Raw genomic sequence first — 23,011 nt, 5'->3', positions numbered from 1 at the left:
CAAAACCAATGTTCAGACCTAAAGAAAAAAATCCGATAGCAGAATTTAAACAAAGTATGGTAGTTTTACCAGTTCAACTGCTTCTGTGAAGCTAGTTATGTCGGAATGACCTCAAGACAATTTGGCTAAAGAATAAAGGAACATATTCCAAAAGGTATTGATGAATTTTGTAAGAGTAATAAGAAACCTAAATCTATTAGAGTAATAAATGCTTCAAAAAGATATGCTATTGCTGAACACTTAGTAAATAACCTTGAATGTGCTAGTAATTATAATTTAAAAAGATTTAAAATTGTTAAAAAATTTTTTCACATTTCGAATTTAATTAAACTTGAAGCTATTTGTATTTTGTTAAGAAAACCTAAATTGTGTAAACATAAAAATTTTGATTTTACTGGTTCGTTGTTTTCTTAAATTGTTTTATAAGTTATTGCTCTGTATCATAATTTTTAGTTGCATTGTAATAAGTAGTACTTATGTATTGTTAATTACTCGTTGCTTTATTATTATTAATTACGTTGATTGCATTTTCACTATATAAGCTAAATTTGAAAATTTATTTTTATTGCTTAGTATACAACTGACGAAAGAAGCATGAAATATATTTTCTTCTGAAAAATTGAGTCTTATTTATATTGTTTGAAAGGGTTTCTGACAAATCAACAAAAGGGCTCCGTTCCAACGTAGTTTGTATTCCAATAAGGAACAAGGTACACATTATTCGAGCATTAAGTTTCAAAAAAGTTATTAAGTTTTCAGAATTCTAGTTAGAAAACTAAGCAACAAGGTACAGGTTGTTCAAGCATGGATCTAAAAATAAAATAAACATTTATTCAGCATTTAGAGACCTTTATTTTCGGAATTCCGGAAAGACTGCAATTTATTACAGTGTTAATATTTTTTTGTTGTTTTTTAATATTAATAAAAACCTAAGAAAAATATTAACACTACCTTGTAGTCAGGGCAACAAATAAATGTGCAAAAAAAAAATTTTAAAGGCTAGTATACTTATAAATCAGTCTGAGCTAAAAGTTGCTAAAAAATGAATGAGTAAAAAAGTAAAAGCATTTGATTTTATTTTAGAGTTTTATAGTTTAGATTTTATCCAATTTGGTAAGGTATGTTAAGGATAAGGGCACAAATAAAAAAAAAAATTATAAAAGAGCTCAGTAAATATGGAAATTGACTGACGTTTAATTATACTTTTCAATTAAATAAAATCTATGAGATAAATAATTTTTACTAAACAAAAGAATATTTATATTCAAATTAACTTAAGTTGTCATTTAAAATTAGTACTTAACTGAATAAACACAGTTTAATTAATTATGTGCCTTTTACATAGTTGTTTGTTGAGTGATTATTATAAAAGTCTAGGTTGCTATAAAAACTATTAAAATACAATTTAGTTGAAGACCTTAAAAAATACCAGAGCTATGTTTTTATTTTTCTTTAGTTTAGTATAAAAAGAATAATCACACAGTTTAAGACAAAAAGTAGCTTGTTTTTTGTATTTTTCTGTTTATTTTTTCTAACGTTTGATAAAGCTACTATATGAAATAGAATATTAATTAATAACTTTCAGTAAGTTTTACGACTTTTAATTTTTAGTGTGCACTTTAAGTTTTGATTGAACTACACAAGAATTTTTAATATATTTTAATAAACTAATTAAGTTTAAATGAAGTTGTACGTTGCACAAGACATTAATAGGTATCAAAGTTGTGTTCGACTCTATAATCGAAAGGTTTATTCATATACAAGTTCTTAACACAGAATATATTGTTCTCTTTTTTAGTCGTTCAACAAACAATATATATGTATACTGTGATGATTTACAATGAATCTAGGTATTTTAAGTAAAAATTTAGTTTTTGTACAATATAATAAAACAAATGTTTAAGCACTGCTTTGGTTTATTACCGGTTTCGGTGAGCCTTGGCCGACCTTTTCAAATAATTTCAAAACAGTAAATAACATTTAGACATTGGCAGTAATGTGAATCTGAACTCATTGATGCGTAAAAAATAAATAAACATTAACTATTCAAATTTTAATGAAAAATGCATAATTAGGTGAACTAAATATTGGTATTAATTAATAAATAAAAATAAAAGAAATTAAAAAACTAAATGCAGTAATATAAACGAAAACACAACAAATTCTTAACAAAATTCTGAAAAAACTAACGGATGATTAAAATACTAAAAATATTTAAATTATTAGGTTTTAGACTCATTCCAATAGAATAATAAAAATTTGTTTCTGTGCCTGCAAGAGCTCATTACTTCTGATCTTTTATTAATACAGTTCTTATCTGCTTGTAGGATCTTTAATGCTTCTTTCAAGCACAACCTGCACGTCTCGATTCTCGGTCTTGATTCATATTCTTTTTCCAGTATTGTCCAAGTCAATTCATAATTCTTATTTTCGTTCTTCAATGTGTGGATGTATTTTGATAGCTCAGTTGCTTGTTTGTATTGAATATAATTTCTATCTTCTGGGTTGCTATTTATTGTCGTTCTGTGGGTTGCCACTCTTTTTTTAAATTGGTTGGCGCTTAGACCAATATATGATTTAGTTGCATTGTCAGTTTTTACTGTGGCCTGGTATATGACATTTTTTGCTCTACAGTTACCGCCTTTCAAAGGACATTTCTCTTTGTTTCTGCAGTTACATGTTTCATCTTCATCATTCTTGTTGCAGTTTGTGAGCTTCTTGTTATGATTCTTTATGATTGTCTCAATGTTTGGCAAACAGCTGTAACTTAATTTGATGTTGTTCTTATTCAAGTATTTTTTGAATTTACTGTCTACTCCGAAGTATTTGTTTATTATTTGGAGAAATTTCTTGCCAATGTTTGTTTTTATTGATTTGCAGTATGGTGGATTAAACCATATTATTTTTCTTTTTCTTTTTCTAGGCTGTTTCTTTTCATCATCTTCATCTTTGAACTTTATTTTGTAATTATAGCCACTTAACTTTATTGCGTCATTGTAATCTTTACTTATTTCATTGAATAGATTTTCATTGCTAGAATTTTTGGAAAGTCTTTCTTCTATCATTTTTGGGATTTGTTTCAGTATTGCTGGAGGGTGGTTGGACTTTGAATTGATATATATATATTGGCTGTTTTCTTTTCTATATGGTTGGAATGTGTGGTTGTATAGATTGAAGCTTAAGTCTAGATAGTTAATTTTACGTGAAGGATTTTCAATATATAACTTTATTCCCATTTCTTTTGATATGTTGTGCATGGATTTTTTAATTTTCTCTATATCAACATTACTTTTGTTTTTTTCTATGACCATTAAGCCATCGTCGCGGTACAATCCTGTTGTTAGGTTAGGGAGCGTATTCCTGAGTTTATGTAGTATATAGAGACCTACTAGTTCGCATATTTCCGCTCCATGTTTACTTCCCATGGTGATGTCGAAAAGTTCATTCTTGTACAATAAAAAAACATCTTTTTTCTTTTGTGTGCTATGCTAAGCTTAAGCTTTTACTCATTTTCTAGTAATCTTATTTTAAAACTTAAATATACGATTATTTTAGTTTTAAAAGTTAATGTATAGTAATATTTGATTATCTGTAGAGTATTTTACAAAAGCATATTTTGATTCATACTCAAATTACCTTAAGTAAAATATATTGCCTGTGTTTAATAATCTTGCATTATTTAATAATTTAGTATAGTTAAATGTTAAATAAAGCCTAAAAGTTTTTAAAGTTATGTTTTTTACTATAAGGTTTTATATTATTTTTTTTATATGTTTAAGAATGAAAGTTCTAAACTGTACAACTAATGTGTGTGACAATTTTATCTGAGTTTCAAATTTGGTTATCGTAAGTAAATTTAAGTGGTTGTAGTTTATGTTCCGTAAACTTTAAGTAAAAATAAAAACTTGATTTCGTCCTGGACAAGACCTTCAAAGGTATCCGTTGGGTGCAACTCGATATTCGAAATGTTTTTACGTGCACCAGGTCCTAGAACGAAATATTTTCAGCGTATTTTTGTCGTTGAATAAACTGTATCTATCTGTATAACTATTGCTATAAAAGTTTTATTAAGAAAGATTGTGCAGAGCAGAAGCATGGGCTTTCGTATGCAGTGAGACAAGCTCAAGTTAAACAAAAGTTAACACAAAGGTTTGGTTTCACAGATTCGATCATCAGACTACAAGCATCCAGTTAAACATAATAAACCATTAGTAGATTGACGACTGTAAGTTTATAGGTGACTGACGAGTTTAAAAACGAAAGTCTCATTCTACCGGAAGTTGTGGTGTGATAATTGAGTTACCATGGTCCAACCTTTGTATTAACTTAAGTTTATAAAAAAGAAAAATATTATTTTGAAGTAAGTATTTATATATATTTATCATAAGGTAAAGTCCTATAAATGTATTGTAACTATTTTAGAAAAAAATCAACTATTCTGTTGTTTACTGGCAGTTGGCACCACTCGAACTTCTAAAACCACCCCAATGCAAACTGCACAAGATTAAATTGTATGCGAGCTTAGAATTTTTAGCTAGAAATTTTTTACATGTTGCAATTATAATTAATAAAAAATAACAGATTATGCACAGTTTAAGACGATTTAAAAAATGTTTTTCGGAGTACTTTTTTGGTTCAATAGATATTTTATCAGTTTTTGTAAGTTTTTTTGAATTTCCAGTATTTTTTTCCAAAAAATCAAGAATATACATGTTAATTTGTTTGTTTAAAAATGTTAAATTACAAAAATGTACGTTTATAGAATAAAATAAAAAATAAACAATCTTGTTTATGTTTTAATTAAATGAATTTATAATTATAAATAAGTTTTCGTACAGCATTTTAATTTAGCATCTTTGTTTTCGATTATTATTCATTTTTCGTTTTATTATTGCGTTCTTTTTAAGTAAAGTTTTGGACTTGAATTGATTCAATTGTTTTAAAACTACTAAAACACCTAAAGTATAATGATCTTTCCTAAAAGTCAATTTTTTCCATAGCACTGTAATAATTAAATTTACTTGTTTCTGTAGCACTTTATAAACTATACATGATAAAAATAATTAAATAGTTAAATTTTGCTATATTTTTCAATCTACCGCATTTTTAGAGAAAATTAATAACAATTAGGTAATTAAGAAAATGATGATAGAAACTTTACATGTAAAAAGATCTTATTAACCAATTGATTTTAATTTTTAATAATTGTTTCAACGCATTGTTTAGGTAAATTTTTGCTTTAGTGTTTTAATCCAAAATTGTTGTGTATAAGCTATACACTATTCAAAACAATAGTGGAATAGAAGACTAAAAAATAGTAAACTCAAACAATTAGTCTAGACAACAAAAAACAAGTTAAACAATAGTTATACAAATCTTATGACTGGTCATATATGTTTTATAAATCTTTTAATTAGGTAATTGTTTTTAACTTTCTGTATGGCTGTGTTTTTATTTATTTTTAGTTTTCTTTAACACAATATGTTAGTTTTTTAAGTAAAGGTATTTTATTATAAATTTGGTCAAAAGAAAAAGGTTTAGTTTACTTTTGCTACAAAAGTTGTTTACATATGTTACTTAACTTTTTATTAAACTATAAAAGTGCATATATAACAAAGTTCTTATAATCCTCAAGCTTTTATAGTAATATTATTGTCAAGGACTTATTTAGGCTTATATGATTTATTAGATTATTCTTAATTAATAATTGTACCTAGTTGGTATGCAAAATTATTTTGTTAAAATAACAAAAAGTTTTTTACATTTTCCTCTATAACAATCAAAATTGATTTTATTTTAAGATTTAATAGTATCTTATCAAAATAAAACCTTACCAAACTTAGTTTTGTTAAAAGTTACTTTTAGATTAAGACATTGTTAACGTGTAACGTTTTTTAAATTTTTTATTGATGCTTTTGTAGTACAGATGTTAGATTAAGGTTGTATGTTATAATTAAACTATTAAATGTTTTTAAACTAACGCTAAGGTGGTTGTCATCAGGAAAAAAAAATTATTACTGTTCAAAACTATTTAATTTCATATTGATTTTCTATTTCCATGTACAAATTATTAGTTTGACCATATTCTTATTAGAAACACTATTTAAAAAAAAAATTCTAATATTCTTTTACTGAGAAAAGCTTTGGCTATCAGGAGGTAGCAAAAAAATAAATTTTTAACTTTGTGGTAGAGGGACAGTTCTTTCTAGTTTGCTTCAAATGGGAATTTATGAAAATGAGTTTGGGAAACCTTAGTTTATGCAGTATTTTAACGTGTTTGCTTTTTTTTTTTAATTATTTAGTAATTATTTTAGTTATAATATTTACACAGAGATTTGCATATTGAATCAAAATATTTTTGTTTGACCGAAAAATAATGAATTTGCACATTTTGTTGTCCCTTCTGGTCATCACAGCCACCTTAGCGAACCCAGCAAGTAGAAGGCAGGATGAAATTTCCGGGAGTGACGAGATAATCTGGCTTCCAGGCCTCAATGGTATGCCCTCATTTCACATGTATTCTGGTTATTTGGACAGCGGTAATGGAGATCAACTGTTTTACTGGTACCTATGTTTTAAATTAGAATATTATATTTTTGAATTCAATAAGTGATTAAATAGAACTTGGCTTAAATGTATTTAAATTAGTAAGTAATTTTTGTACCAGTTGAATTAAACAACAAATAAGCGGAAAATAAGTAACTGTATTAAGTTGAGTAAAACAATAGATAGGAAAATAAAAGGGACACTGCCTACTAGTTTTTCTTGTAATCTAATAGTCATTTAAATTAACAAACATAGAAAAACTAAGAGAAGTTGTTTTAACAATGTCTGTAGTAACAATATGACGTCACAAAGGTTAAACGAAGCGGAAAGCGGAAGTGACGATCGACTTATTTTGTGGCTGAACGGCGGCCCCGGATGTAGCTCCTTGTACGGACTCATGAATGAAAATGGACCGTTTAATGTTGGTGTTAATTTTAAATTATTTTTAGTACTTTTTTAATAAATACTTCCTATGTACATTTTAAGCTAAATTTATTGTTTTTTATAGGTATTGAACGTTCAAGTTATTCGTTTTTTTTTTTTTACTTTATTTTAAATCAGTTATCTAACAATAAAGACATACATATCATATAAAAATTAATTATTTATCCAATAACATATTTGATAATTCAAGTCCTATAAACTTATACAGTACAATTCACAAACGGAATCATTGGAACCAAATAGACACAGTTGGAACCGACTGGGTGCCACTTTGTATTTGGATTCCCCCGTTGGTACTGGTTTCTCTTACACCAATGGAAACACATCAGCAGAAGAACTTAATGACGAGAGGGTTATGGTTTTGTGTATATTTGTAGAACTGTCAAGCTAAGTATTTTAGAAGTAAAACAATATTTTTATTTTTTTAGTTTAATGTTAAAAGTTTATTTTATGTTTTTCTTGATTTTTTGCTTACTTGATTGGTCTAAAGATATTAAGTAACCTACAGTAGCTGTAGTGTGATTTATTTTATTTTAAAATAAAAAACGGTTAAAATACAAAAATATTTGACTTGATTATTAAAAAAAGCTGACCATTTAAAACTTAATATTAATTTATAATTTGATAATTTACCTAACAGACAGCGAAATCTACACTGAAAGCTTTAAAGCACTTTTTCACGCTTTACCCGAGATTTCAAAATGCCGAATTGTTTTTGAGCGGAGAGAGTTATGCCGGTATTTACCTGCCCGTGTTGGCTGCAGAAATTTTGAAAGAAAACGGAACTATTGCAAACAATCTAAAGGTATGACTTTTTAAATACTTTTAAATTGTTTGAATTTATTTTTAAAAATATGTGTTAAAGAAATTATATAGTAATTGTATTTATTTTTCTCTTTTTGTCTAACTTAAAACATAACAAATATAAAATACATATGGGTATCATTAGAAAGCTTGAAGTTTCACACTTTTAACTAAAACAGTTAAACTATTAGTTTATAACAACATTTTTACATAACAAACAAAATATTATTTTATCCAGGGTCTTCTTCTAGGAAACCCATATTTGGGTGAGAAATTTGTGGCAGATTCGCAGGTGGACTATTTTTACGGCCATGGTTTTATTGGAAGGCCGCTTTACGAAAAACTGAAAAGTTGCAAATCAGGAGAAAAACCACGCGGTTGTAGAAGAGCAGTAAGTTATATATGTAATTTGTAAAATAGAGTTTAACAAGGTTTGATCACCAGACCACAAGCTTGTTGATTATAAAACGGAGTTAGACCTAATTGATAAAATCAGTTTTCACTGAGCCCGCTGAAAGGGCATTTAAATAATTATATTAAACTGTAAAGTTGATTAAAAAACCTAATGGATGTTTGTTTTTTATATGTAATTTGTTTACCACGTAATGTATTTTTGAACCTTGTTTTAAACATAAACAGCTAAAGATTGTAACTACATCAGGATTTCTTAATTTTTTTTGTAAGGCCGTCTTTATTAATATGTCTCAAAAAATTACAGTATGACATTTTTTTAATCTTCATCATGAACTCCTAAAAATATAGTGTAGGTTTCATATTTTTCCCGTGATATATAGTGCAAATTTCATAACTACCTTTAAATACCTCTATAACCTTTTTTAATATTCTCATCGACTTTAGAATATGTTGTGAAAGTTTTAAACTACGGCTTTATGGCTTCTATACTAGTCACGCCCTTCATTACCACATTGCAGCTTGAAGCTTGGGCAATCTAACCATTCATTAAGAAATTCAAAGATACGTGAGACGAGGATACGATTTTTTTTTTGTGAATTTTCTCTTTGAAATAAATTATAAAAATATATTTAATTATGTTGTTATACAAATTTCCATATAGTAGTTTCATGCAGATTTTTACCACAATCTTCACCTATAAAATAAGGTAAATAAATTATATGTATTTATTATTTCTTGTCTTTAAATATAAATTTCAAGCTAGTTCAATAAAAGTTGGACTGGTTGATAAAATTTTATCCTAGCAAATATAAAAACAATAAATTAGGATTTTTTGACTAAAACCTTTTTTTCTTGGTTAACTCTATAGACTGTTAGATAGTTTTATGTACACTTTAGATTCATTTTAGGTATTATTTTATCGTTTGCTGAAATGTTGTATTGTATGTGTATTTTTCTAAATTAAGTATCTTAATAATACTTCAGTGATATTATATATTAATCTTTTAACTAATAGTTAGCGTCAGTTTGCTTTCTTATACATACTTATATTTTATACAGGAAAACATGTTAAACTTAGTGTCAAGGGATCAATCCCTTTCTATTTATAATTTTGCACAAGACAGTCCATGTAAGGTAGAATTTAAACGACCTGAAACGGTTTGTTTTATTAGTTGTTTGTTCAATTAACTTGTTTAATTAATTTTATCTATTTAAAATAGTTATTAGTATATCTTTGTTATGTTTATTATTTTGCAAAACTTAGATAAACAAATTATTTATTTAGTACATTAAATACCAACCACATATAGTATATAAAAACACAATGCTTTAGTTTTAAATTTGTATAAAAATAAAGTATACTATATTTTAAAATCAGAAGGAACTGTTTTAATTTTTTTTGAAAAACAAAACAAATGTATTTTAAAATAAAAAATGGTTATGTAAACTTTAGCTAGATGTTGACTCTAATTCCACTTCCGACTATTTTTACGAAAACCTTGATTATACTGGCAACAATGACTATGAAGATTTAGAATTGGATATGTCGTTTGCTACAATTGAAAAGCTTCTTGAAGATTTATATGATGAAAAACTAGTAAGATATATTAAGTAAATATTCTTGACAGAAAGATATATTTAACTTTTTATAAAAAATATTAATCAGTAAGATGTATTTATTATGGGAACGAGTCAAACATGCACGAAAAGACTTATTTGCATGAAGAAACTTATACACAAAAGGGATACTTTTGCACGAGGGTCACTTTTGCACATGAGAGGTAACTTTTACACGATGACATTTTTGCACGACAGTGAAATAAAATAATAATTTAACGAAAAACAAAAGTTAGCGGCTGAGAGTAAGGGGTTTGGTGGTAACAGTGATAATAAGAAAAAAATTAAACAAGTAAATAAAGATTATTAAAAAAAAAACAGAAAAAACAAAAAAATATTTTTTTTTTAATTTTAAAAGGTAAAAAAATAAGGTACCGACCAAGGAAGGTAGACAGTTAAATATGGTTAGGAGTAACAGTGATAGTAAAAACAAAACAGAGATAATTAAAAACCACAAAAACTAAAACTCAAAAAAGTATATATATAAATACTTTCACCCCGTACAAATATGACTTTGTGAAAAAGTGACCCTTTGTGAAAATGTCCTTTCGTGCAAAATAATCCCTTCGTGCATATTTGACACTAAAAATTGAATATATCTTCTTCAGCACCAATTTCTGTTAATTGATAAGCTTATTAACTTAGATGTTATAATCAATTAAAAAAAAACTTTCTTTAAAATAGATTTTTTATTTAATAAATTTATTTGAAGCATTTCTAACTATCTTAAACTGCCAGTAAAAGTATTTTTAACTGACTAAATAAACTATAAACAAGTAAAATGTATTTAATTAAAATAAAAGTATTTTTCAAACTAATTTGTGTTACTTCCAAAAGCATACAATCATAAATGCTTCTAAAGGTTTGTTTATTTCAACACTGAACTCTACTTTATATAGGCACTAACCATTGACAACCTTAACAATGGAATGGTACCTGAAGCAAATTATTTGGAGATATTAGAGAGAATAGGTAAATCAAATAAAACAGCAATAGATATCAAATATTATGTGAAGCAATTCATCAACATAAGCTCCGTAAGTACCTTGGTTTTAACAAAAACTGTTTGGGTTACATTAATTTTTTGTTTTGAGTTATAATACGTATTTACTTTGTAAAAAAATATTAACTTGAATGAGTACCTTAGACATATATTCTTTTTAATTATATGTATTTTCTCAGTATCATTTATGAAAGTTATTATACTCACCAGTACAAATGCGCTGTAAAAACTGAAATTTTTTTTAACCTTTTGTTTATTGTAATTTTTAATACTTCCTAATGAGTTTTGGCTTACTTTTTATCGAAAGACTAGTTTGACCATAAAATTACTAGTGTCTATAACAAAAATATTCAAATACAATAAAAACTCATCCCTTTTTAGTTTAAAATATATTTATTTTTATTTATTTATTACAAGTTTTTAACATTCTACATCAGCGGTTTTTAACCTGGGGTAAATTTACCCGTCGGAATAATTTATCTTGTTTTAGAGGTTAAATTTTCTTTCTAATAGTTATGTAATTTAATTTTCATTAGTTGTCTTTTTAATTTATAAGTTAGTATTTAAATGAATATTTTTTAAGTTAAAAAGAGTCTTTAAATTTAATATTCTTGTTTTTAATAAGCTTAAAGTTCAAAAAGTCTAGTTTTTTCCTCAAAATTAAACATTATTTTGTATATTGGGGGTAAATTTAATGAACATCTTCCAAAAAGGGGTAATTAAAAAAAAGATATAGAACCACTGCTCTAAATATTGTTTTATGCAATGTTTGTTAAAATAGTTTTACTAAAAATTATCTAATATAAAACAGGAAGTTTCAAACTGTCGTTTGGAAAATATTAAGTATAGTGATTATTTTCAACGTGAAGACGTTAAAAAAGCAATTCACGCTGAAGATATCAAATACGAAGAATGCAGGTTTATGAGAAAAAAAATTAAAGCAATTTTTTTAATGAGACTTTATATTTCATAAAAATATTTTTTAAGCATATATAGTAAAAAACCTTGATCAGTACTTTACTAATATGTTGTTTACAAAAAGTTTTAAAGCGAAAGTCAAACTGTTTAGCTAAATTTATAAAACTGTAAAAATTTTCTTCTAAGTATCATACTTTACTTTACACAAACAGAAATCATATCCTTAAAAAGTATAATCAAACAACCTCAGACGTTTTAGATGAAATAAAGACAATCAATAAAGCTGTTAGTTTAAAAAATAATATTAAAGGTAAAATATAAAAAAGATACTTAATTGTTTGTTATCACTATCTTGAAAATGTTTGTTATATGATTCTTAAAATAGTTGAGTTTTATTATTAAGTTTTTGTAAAATTAAAATAGCTAAAATTCTGAAAGAAACTGAAAAACCTCAATAACATATATATATATATATATTTTGTTTAATTTAGGGAGTTGCTGTTCTTCTTTACTTTGGTGATCTAGATTTAGTTTGTCCATTTTTTTCCGGAGAAAGTTTTATATCAACCACAGGAATAAAAGTTAGTTCTATTTGCATTTATTATAAAAAATTAGGCAATTAACAACTCTAACCTAGTTCAAAAGCAAAAAAATATCAAATTGTTTTTATCTGGGTTTAAAATTTTTTTGTCATAAAATTGTTAAAGGCATTATTGTTAAATTTAGGTTTTTATATTGTTTTATCAAGTTATTCAAGTTCATTTGGTCGCTTAAAATTTAAAAAAATCTTTCCTAAGTTCTTTTTATGATTTGTACGTTTGTTAATTATTAATTACAAGTTTGTGTGCTAAAATTAAATAAATTGTGTCATAAGAAAAAAATTTTTGTACCAAAAGCTTTTTTTATTGTATTATTTTATAAACTATCAGTTAAAATAGGGGTAGTTCTCTTAGCTGTGCTATAAATTTCCATACTGTCCTATTACCGTAAAGTTATTGATGTTTTTTTTAAACGACTTGTGCAGAGAACAAAGGGCAGGTCTCCATGGTATGTGAAAAAAGAATCTTATCAGTACGTAGCTGGGTTTCTTGAAAAATTTGACAATCTTTGGTTCGCAACTGTGAAGGTATAAAAACTCAATAAATTGAAAGGCTAATAACATTTTTATAATGTTTTTTTAAGTAGGTTATAAAAAAGTTATCAAATAAAGCTTTTAAATTTTGATTGTATAGGTTAATATTTTTTAAACTTTACAGGGCGCAGGTCACATGGCCCCAGCGGACAAACCTTTTGAAACATTCACACTTGTGAGGAGGTTTATGTCAAAACAATGGTAGTAAAAGAATATCGGAAAACAACACTTGTCAATTTTTATACTTAAAATTACTGATTATTTAATTATTTAGTTTTTGCAATACAATACTTTTTTTATAAACTCAAACTTTTTTTTGTTATTGTCAATTTATATACTTTTTTTATTCAACGAAAAAAGGTTTAAAACAAATCAAAAAGATGAAAACGTATTTTTTAAGTTTTTAAATGTTTTTATTGTTTTTATTCTAAAACAACATCTGCTGCACATTAAATTTCATGCTACAAACTTTCTAAGAAACTTTTCGATTAAATCTCAACTTAAACCATGTGTGTTTATCGTGCAGTGTAAACTAAACACAAAGAGTATAAAAGGAAACTTAATTCGAGTTTTAATGATTAGAGTACATAATTACATATATTTACTAAAACTTAAAAAGATAAACATTTTTAGTATTTTACAGTTAACCAACTTATAGTAAGAATTTTATTTTGAATAAGTAATAAAAAGTTTAAGGGAATCATAAGTTAGCTTTAGCAGTTAAACAAGTGAAAATATGTTTAAACTTGTTTTTGTTATTATGACATCAATGTACAAACAACTAAATAAAAGTTATTCTACTTAAGTGATAGAGTTCTATGGGTAAACGTCCTTGACATGACATTAAAAGATTCCGTGGTGTACGACTTGACTACTAAAAGGTTTTTATTCACCAGGTTCTAGGAACAAATATTTTGAGCTTTTTTTGTCTTTTAATAAAAATAATAAGCAATAGTACTTTTAAATTAACTACTTTATTTTATACTTTATAATTTACATTACAACTAAAACAATTTTGTATTTCAATAAGAACTTTACTTTTCGCAAAAGTTCACACCTTAGGGGATAGGGATTTTGATACAAAATTAAAGCCATTAACATATAGAGATAAATAAAAGATGAAAACCTAAATTTAACTGTCAAAAATAAATAAATCAACTTGGATAAAACTTATAACAAATTTTATCAGCTAATACTTATCTTTTATACTTTACTTATCATAGTTTTACTGTTAACTTCACATCTATCAATGAACTACTTTACTTTGAAATAACTGTGGAAAAGTGTTATCAAAAATAAACAAATTTTACTTTAGTGTTTTGAAATAAAACCGGTCACTTGCCTTTGAAACTTAGTAAATATATCTTCGTTTAGTTATAAAAGTTTGTTTAATTTACATTTCAATAATCGGAACAAATTTTAAGATGTTTAAAAATACTTTTATAGTTCAAAATGTTTTACAAAACAAGTTTTGTACGATCATTTGTAACATATGTAAAAACTAAAATCCTGTTTTAATTAACGTTGAAGTTTAAAGTATAAATATAAAAAGTTTATTGCACGTGTGATAGTTATCATTTTAGTTAAAACAAATAATTCTATTTTTTAATTTCTAATGAATTATATTACATAAATCTTTTATAGTTTTAAAAAAGTAGTTTTAAGAGATTTAAAAATAGTATAAACGTTTTGTTAAAGAGTTTGATATTACGCTTTAAGTGTTGTTATGAAAAAAGTTTTTATATTTTCTTACATTTTGTATTCAAAAAGATTTTCTAGAGAAATAAAAATCTACTTGGAAATTTTAAAATTAAATCTTTCGCTATTTATATAATTATTTAATTTTTTTAAATTAGTTAATTAGTGAGATAACTAGTTGTTAAAACTATAAAAATTAAAACTTATCATTATTTTAGTTTTAGTTGCCTGAACAACCAAAATTAATAAAACTTTTTTATGATTGTTTTAAGGTTGAGTATGTTAAAAGTTTTAATATGCAGCTTTTTTGTTTAAAAATTCTAATAAAAACTTGTTTACTTAAATCAGTGGTTTATTAGCAAACAGTTTCGTAAAGCCAATATACTAAAGCAGTTTTAACAGAAGTTTGAAATTTTTACTTTGGTATTTATTACTTTTCTGTTTCCAGGTCCGAAAATCTTTTTTTTTTGTTTTCTATTTTGTTTTGTATTATTCGTTTCAAGTCCTAGTCATTTTTAAGTTAGTTTCTATTGAAAAACTTAAAAATAGAACCAAGCAAATATTTTTTAGTCTGACTTGCTAACTAAACTTTGAAAATTCTAAAAGATATTTTGGGATTGAGATGATTAGAAAAAATTGATTATAGGTACAATTTACAGGAGATTTTAAAAATAAAAAAGATGTTGAATTAAAAGGTGAAACAAATTTATATTTTTTTCTTGGAACCAACTGGATCATTGAAGAAATTTCGTGAAGAAAACAAAACAGAAATGCTCCTGCCCGAAAAGAACTAAATACTTTCTTATTTGACCCGCCAACTAATAACTTTAAAGTATAACTTTTATTTACATTTTTTTTTAGTTTTTTATTATTATTTAATTCAAGTTTAAACTGATGTCTTCTTACATGTTATTATATAATTTTTATAGGTTTTATTCAACTGATAGTCTCGTTTGACTAGTTTAAAGCGAGTGAAACATTGTTTTCATAATAAAATTTAAAATTTTGAATTGATCATTCTCCTTTTAATTAAGTTGAGAACTTTGACTATTATCTTTTAAGTAAAAAGTACACAGTTTTACTGTCTTAACAATTAGATACAATGTTAAAACTCTACTTTTATGTTAGAGTTTAGTTTTATAGAAACAGACATAACAAATGCCGTTAACATAATAATTTTTTCTTAACAAATTGTTTCTGCGTAGTAAAATAGCATCTATGCACACTACAGTGCACTCTGTAGAGCAGCTACATAGATTTTTGACACTTTTGTGTATAGATGCAGACTTTCCATTGTGTCCGTATAACTCATCAACTGAAAGTTTTTTCTTACACAAGGTCGTAAAACCATACTTTTTGGTCGTTTTTTTTTGTTGCTAAAAATTTTACTAACTTTTTGAAGACTTTTATAGGTATATAATTACTATTTGGCTAAAAAGTTTTTTCAAGTTTAACGTCAATTTAATAACGTTAAAACGTCAATTTAATAAAAAAAATTACAAAAATAAACTAGACCTTTAAAAGTCTTTAAACAAAACTTTATTATTGAAAAATAAATAGAAAGCTTCCGAATTAGAAGTATTGAGAACATAAAAAAAATCTTAACTGTTTTGTAAGTATAGCTATTTTATTATCAAAGAACCTCTTTAGAACCTTTTATAACATTTTAAACTGTCACAATTTAAATATATTATTTTAAGCCTCACAAGCATTGTTACTACAACTTATAAACTTTGATAATTTATTTTTCAAAATGTTTTATATGCGGGTATTTTATGGGATTTCCCTTTTAGCCGTTATGCTATAAAAATTAAATTTTGGATTAAGAGAGGCTTATGCTAAGCCATAAGCTTTTGTGAAAAAGACCTGATTTTAAGAAAAAATTTCTGCGTTTAAGCTACATTTGGAATCTATGACAATGTTACACAACTTTCAACATAACTGTAAATTTTGTTTAATTTTGTTGTCTTTTTTCTGTCCTAGACAAGACGTTAAACTGTATTTATGGTGTGTGACTCGATAACCAAAAGGTTTTTTAACCAGGTCTTTAGACCAAACGTTTTAAAAACTTTATTTTTATCGTTCAATAAACAACAATATTAAAATGTAGAAGTTCAAATTACTAAGTATTCTATTTTATGAATTGCGACTCGGGAAATTTTACTTGCCTCATAAGTTCAAATTGTTTTTTACTTAAGGATATCTTTCTGCTGTAACTTTTTAATTGATTTCCTACTCAAATATTTTCAATTATTAAATTTACATGATAAGTGTTATTTTTAGCACTTACCAGTCAATTTATAATTAAGGTAAATAAAGTTTAAGAAATAATTTAGATGCTTTAGATAACATATTTAAACTAAAGAATGTATGTATTAAAGTTAGAATAAATGCATTTTAAACAGACTTATAATTTTGCCGATAAAAGAGTATAAAAATTGTTTTATAAATTAATTTGTTTTAGTTTTTAAAACTAGAAACCATTTACCTTTGTAAAAGAGTATATAATAAATAGGTAATATGGTTTTGGGAGAAAGAAATTGCATGTGTCTAAGTTAAATCTACAACTTATATTCGTTTCACAACAAAAAAACTTTGTTATAACAACTAATTTACTTACATTTTTTATTTTAGAAAGCCTTAAAACCGTTTTAATCGTTTTTTAAACTAATAAAATCTAAATTAAAAAAAAAGTTTTATTTGAAAAATAAATAAAAATAAAACATTTTAATTTAAAATAAAACTTTTGTCAAGTTTCTATATGCTTTTATTTAAACTAACGATAAATTATAATGAAAATATATAAATGCAGCTTATAAGATCCAGCTTAATTAATAATATTAAATTATATCAAAAAATGTAAAGAAACACCAGCTGATAGAATCATATACAAATATTTTTTAGAGTACTACACAAACAATAAATTATAATTATCAAAGAGAAAAATAGGAAATCAAATTAATATATGCAGAAAAAAATTTTTAAAAATAATTTACAAGATAACCTCAATTAGGTGTTAAATACATATTTTCTAAGAGGTACTGAGTGAAATACATATATAAAGTAAAATAACCGTAATAATTTCAAAAAGTTTAGTAATCGTATCACAATATTTTACAAAAAAAAACGAGTAGAAGAAATTTCTGTGTAACATTTTAAGATTAGAAGTGCAAATAAATTAAGAATTAATTAAACGTAACCGTATAACAATATACTTTTTTTTATATTCAACACATAAGTACAGATTACATATAAAAACTGCTGTTTAAATTAAAACTTGGGTAGTTTCACACACATGTAGTAATCAATGTCTTCTGTAGCTTCGAACTCTTCTTCCGTCCATACGTTCCGATCCAAGTCATAAACAGCCACTTTTGCCGAATACCTCCTAAAAACTAAAATCTTTCCGCCAACAGAAATAGCGTCTTGCACTCTGTAATCGTCCATGCGTAACGTTTTCGGCTTTTTAAGAACAGAAAACTTATTACTAAAAACATCGAAAGTTTCACAGGTATCTCCCCAGCCCCCAAAAACAAACAATTTGCTCATTATAGCAACTAAAAAGTGGTTGCTTCTGGCATGCACCATTTTGGGCATGTTTGACCACGTGTTGTCAACATTGCAGTATGCCTCAACAGTGTTTAAATTGTTTAAGTGGTCGTTAATATCTACACCACCGCCTGAAACAATCATTTTGCCTTGAAACGCCACGCAACCCGCATTAATTCTCGCCTCATTCATTCTTTTGATTGGTTTTTCTCTGCGGCTTGCCGTGTCGATCTCGAAGCAAGATCTGGTGGCTCTCATGTTTTTGAAGTGACCTCCCACAACATAAATTTTGTTCAAAAAAGAACAAACACTATAATAATCACGGCGGCGTGTGTGTACAACTTTCACTTTAACCCAGGCATTTTTCTCATGGGAATATTTGTGGACATTTATTGTATCTATTCCGTCGCGTTTAGCTAACACGTAAAGTTCACACATGACGTTAACAGACCAAAAGTAATAAGATGCTGAAAATTCAGCTAAAGTTTCAAACTTGTCAAAATTTTCAGCATCAACTTTTGTTATAACATGATTAGTGTTTTCATCATAATCCTCATCTAACTCCACAAGTCCTTCGCATACCAAAATGCAGAATTTTTCCTGGCTGCAATATCTCGTCTTATAGTTCAGCGTTGGTCTGTCTCGATAAAATTCCTCTTTGTTTTCAAGAATTTTCTTTGTCATTTTCAGACACTCTTCGTTGCTTTGGAACACAGTAGAGTTGCGCGTGTTGTAAGATCTGCCTAAAACCTTCTTCAAAACTGATTCAGAAAGCAAGGGAAGACGGACTGTTAAAAGAAGATCCTTTGCAAACTTATTTCTCCGATCATAGTAATGTCTCAACCAAGAATCAGCTAGATTAATGATTTCCAACTCCGAAGTGATATGTAATTCAGAGCTAGATAGAATCTTTCTTACTGAAGCATAATCTAGTTCTAAAAAGTTTTTGGACTGAACAACTTTAACGAAACAACGCTCAATATATTTAAGGCAGTTGTTGGCAATTTGAGGTAAGTAAAACTTTTTTGCTAAAAAATATGATAAAAAAACACTGCGTGAACTGATGTTTTCTTTTATAACTTGAGTTATTCTAGCTTCGTCTTTTTCTTTTAAGATAATTTTTCTTGTTTTCAAAGCTAAAACTATTTCACTATTATTTATTGATCCGTTACCTAATAATATAATTATAAAAGTTAATGAAATTTATTAGCCTTAGGTGTTAGAAAAAATTACAAATCTAATTTTGGTTTTTAATCCTGCTTTTATAGCAGCTACACTGAACTACTTTTTAAGTAAAGAATGTCATCAAAGTAAAATAACTCAAGGTCAACATACATTTTACTTAATAAAAGTAATTTCGCTTCATATAAATCAATTAAAAGTTTTAAAATGTCTTTTGTTTATTTCGATTGCTTTTATAAAATTTTTTTTTTGATTAAAAAAACATTTTAAACAACATCCTTTTGCATATGATAATAGAATAAGTTTATCAGTTAAGTTTATATTACGAGCTTTAAAATATTGTCCTGCTAATATACGATAAGAGGCTAGTGTATAAATGTTTAAAAATTGTGTGATTTAAAGTTCTTAACACACTTTTTAGAAACTAGAGAGTTAAACCAAGCTAGAATAAGAGAAATTAGGGGAGTACACATTGAAAGCGAGTTTCATTATCTCAACTAAAACTAAGTTTGCTTTATAATTTATGTAGTTTTTTAAACTTTTTCATATGATAATAAGAGACTTTATTTTAATAATATAGCTTTTTTTGGTAAGGATAAATTAAAATAATGACAAGTTTAACAAGTAGTATGAATAGTAGTAGTATGTTCCTATACTTAAATGATACAATATTTTGTGCAATTTTAAAATCTTTTTAAAGTTTATATATTTAGAAAAATAAATTAATTATTATTTTATGGGCGTTCGAAACTATAGTATTATATTTACTGTAAAAGTTAGAGCTATTGAAAATAGGTTTCTTTTCACAACTATTTCATAATGAAATAAAAACTAATTGTAATTTACTTATTAGCTAATGATAATTTATCTTCAATTATTTTAAATCTTAATGTGATAAAATCATGAAAATTAGTTTCCACCAAAAAATATCAATTTGTTTAATTACAAATTAGTTGAACTTGATATTTAGTACGGTAAATTTTAACTCAATTTATTATTTTAATTTATTTTATTGCTTCATCACAACTTAATACATGTAGACCAAAAATTACGGCTCTCAAATTGTACTACAAAAGTATGCGAAATTATTTAAAACTATTTCGAAAACTAATATATGTATACTATAGGAAATGCTTAAAAAAAATTCTATTAGATTCTTCTTAGCTTTAACTTAAAAAGAAAAAAAAGTTTAACTATTTTTAAAAATAATTGGTCACCTTCAAAATTAAAGTTCTTCACTTTTTCCAATACTTTTTTATCATCATCTTTTAAAGTGTTGCTTTTGCATGACTTAATAAACTCATAATTTTCAATTTTTCTTGGGAATGCAAAACAACTTCTTTTAGTGCTATTAACATTGTTGTTTTTGGTTTTCTTTTCAACTGATTCTGCTTCAACTTTGGACTTTGTTCTTTTAGGCATTATTTAAGTAAAAGGATAATCTAAGATAAATTTTTGATGGAATTTTATGGTTTTAAAGTTTTTCGTAATAACAAAAGTGATATCTACACACTTTATTTAAACTCTTTAACAAATAAAGCACTCTGTTTTAATTTTCGTAGCTTAGCTAAAAATATTCAAAGCACTGTGTTTAAGTATCAGGTTTAACATCGTTATAATATCAGATTGAAAATCCATAGGGCTTGCATTACTGAATTTCTAACTTTAATATATCTGAATCTATAACTTAAAAATAAAAGAAATGCTGTTTTAAAAAGTTGTATAAATATTGTAAACTACCTTAAAAATTCGTGGTGAGATAAATGAAAACAAACCTGAGATAATGAATAGCATTTGTAAAATGAGAGTAAAACCTAAACTCTAAAAAATTAGTATAAAAAAATTCGTAGAAAACAAATTGAATTATCATGCAAAACTATAAACTTAACAAATTTAAAAAAACTTCTAACCTCTGGCCGACATTAATACTAGAATGTTTTTCTTGAAATATATCTAAAATTAAAAGTAGCCCTTACAAGAAACAACAAAATACTAAGCTAGAAGAGAGTTTTTTTTAATAGAATGTTGTTGTTTTTTTCTATCTATCCTGCTAGTACCATTTTATTAAACAAGGACAAATTAACTATGAAAACAAAGTTAATAAAAAGACTAAAAATCAAAAAAAAATTAGAATATTTATTATCTCTAATGAGAATTTCATATTTAAAACTTGAGCTTTAAAACAAAGGTTAATTTTTGTAAAGTATTTAGTACCTTTTTATAAAGTAAAACTTAAATTAAAACTTTTATATAAGCAAACTAAATTTGATCTATAAAGTTTGATACTCTTAAATTAGCTATGAAGGTTAAAATATATTTAAGTATATAGGGTTACCACCTTTTAAGTCAGAAAACTGTCCTGAGTGACCTTAAATTGCCTTGAATCATACTGGCTACTTTGAAATCTTTTAAAAAGTATTTTTAACTTTTTAAACTAATAAAAATCTAGTTATTTAATCATTTTGATTATAAGTCAAAATAAAATATTTAAATTAACCCAACTAAATCTCATTTAAAATCTAGAAAAAAATACTTCCTGAGATTATTAAAAAACTTAAGACTATATTGATTATTTCATAGAAGAAGGATATATCCTGAGTTTAAAGAAAAAAATCAAATACCCTAGAGTTATACTGAACTGTCCTGAACTTTTCATAAACTTCAAAATACCTTGAGTTATCCATAGTACCCTGAAAATAAGGCAACCCTGTACAATATAAGTTTTTCAAATAACTGTATTAAAACCTTCATCTAAACAATTTTAAGATTTTTTAAACAAGTTTCAAACAAGAAATGAAATTCTCAAGCACTACATAAAAAACTAGAGTTTATATAATTTCAAGTATATGCTCAAAACTTTAAGTTTTTTAATTTGTCATTCTTTTTGCAAGATTTTTCCTATTAAATAATTTGTTTAAAAACTTTCGCAAAACTAAATTATATGCAGTATGCTTATGCACAGAGTTTTTTTACTAAAAGGTTGATGTAAAATTATTCTATGAGTTTTTAATTTTTAATAACAGTTAACTACTTTATTCATTAAATATAAAAGAATTGCAAATGATTTGTTTTTAAAACATTTTAAAAGGTAGCGCTAAAAACCATAAAATCATTTTAATATTTAACTAGTTACTATTTTTAATCAGCATAACAGCTAAAATATAACTTAAGTTAAAGAAATCAAAAAGTTTACAAAGTAAAAAATTATATTTACATTACAGCCTAGTTCTTAAAGCTTTAATTTTATAGTACTTTTTATTTGATAATAAACTATAAATGTAAAAGACAACTTTTACCAAAAACGAAATGAAGTACCAAAGAGGACGCATAATATATTTTCTAGAAGTATATTTGAGTTGGTCATTGCTTTTATTATTTCTTCGAATGGGGCATTAAATAGAAACAGTTGAAAAACATTTATAAGAAATACAACATTATAAGAAATATGATGATAGTGTAAAAGAATTAAAAACTCAGAAAATAAAAATAGATGTTATAAGTCTTTGTCTATATAAAATAGGTCTGATTACGTTGAAGTTTAACAATAACTTGTTACCAGATAACTTAAAAATTTACTAGAAAAGTGCAAAAAATGTCCATAAGTATCATACAAGGTCTTCAGAAACAAATTTTTTCCTACCTAGATTAAACAGTAAAATAGGTCATAAATCGCGTAAACGAATTTAAATACTGTAACCCCTAAT

At 25.7% G+C, this 23,011-nt stretch overlaps 2 protein-coding genes across 2 annotated transcripts; one reads left to right on the top strand and one right to left on the bottom strand.

Annotated features, from left to right (window-relative positions):
- Positions 1 to 6,376: 6,376 nt before the first annotated feature.
- Positions 6,377 to 13,083, top strand: LOC145841180 (lysosomal protective protein-like). The gene is made up of 11 exons (XM_082948551.1): positions 6,377 to 6,564; positions 6,859 to 6,967; positions 7,199 to 7,348; positions 7,631 to 7,795; positions 8,033 to 8,185; positions 9,662 to 9,805; positions 10,725 to 10,862; positions 11,640 to 11,746; positions 11,959 to 12,031; positions 12,771 to 12,872; positions 13,003 to 13,083. Exons 1-11 carry the CDS (start codon positions 6,377 to 6,379, stop codon positions 13,081 to 13,083), a joined length of 1,410 nt encoding a protein of 469 aa, XP_082804677.1.
- Positions 13,084 to 17,846: 4,763 nt separating this feature from the next.
- On the bottom strand, positions 17,847 to 20,729 carry LOC145841179 (kelch-like protein 7). The gene is made up of 2 exons (XM_082948549.1): positions 20,645 to 20,729; positions 17,847 to 19,060 (listed from the first exon to the last, which is right to left on the bottom strand). Exons 1-2 carry the CDS (start codon positions 20,727 to 20,729, stop codon positions 17,847 to 17,849), a joined length of 1,299 nt encoding a protein of 432 aa, XP_082804675.1.
- Between the last annotated feature and the right edge of the window lie 2,282 nt (positions 20,730 to 23,011).

The sequence above is a fragment of the Thalia democratica genome, chromosome 7 (assembly GCF_965202585.1).
Source record: "Thalia democratica chromosome 7, ktThaDemo2.hap1.1, whole genome shotgun sequence".
Classification (NCBI taxonomy): Eukaryota; Metazoa; Chordata; class Thaliacea; order Salpida; family Salpidae; genus Thalia; species Thalia democratica.
This window is presented reverse-complemented; position numbering and strand designations above follow the sequence as displayed.

Excerpts from the sequence above, each read along its gene's own strand:
- LOC145841180 (XM_082948551.1), top strand. The coding sequence starts at position 6,377 with ATGAATTTGCACATTTTGTTGTCCCTTCTGGTCATCACAGCCACCTTA. Across the intron at positions 7,349-7,630 it reads TTAATGACGAGAGGGTTATG|ACAGCGAAATCTACACTGAA; the intron begins GTTTTGTGTATA and ends TTTACCTAACAG. Across the intron at positions 12,873-13,002 it reads TTTGGTTCGCAACTGTGAAG|GGCGCAGGTCACATGGCCCC; the intron begins GTATAAAAACTC and ends TAAACTTTACAG.
- LOC145841179 (XM_082948549.1), bottom strand. The coding sequence starts at position 20,729 with ATGCCTAAAAGAACAAAGTCCAAAGTTGAAGCAGAATCAGTTGAAAAG. Across the intron at positions 19,061-20,644 it reads TGTTAATAGCACTAAAAGAA|AACTAGATTATGCTTCAGTA; the intron begins GTTGTTTTGCAT and ends AAAACTTTTTAG.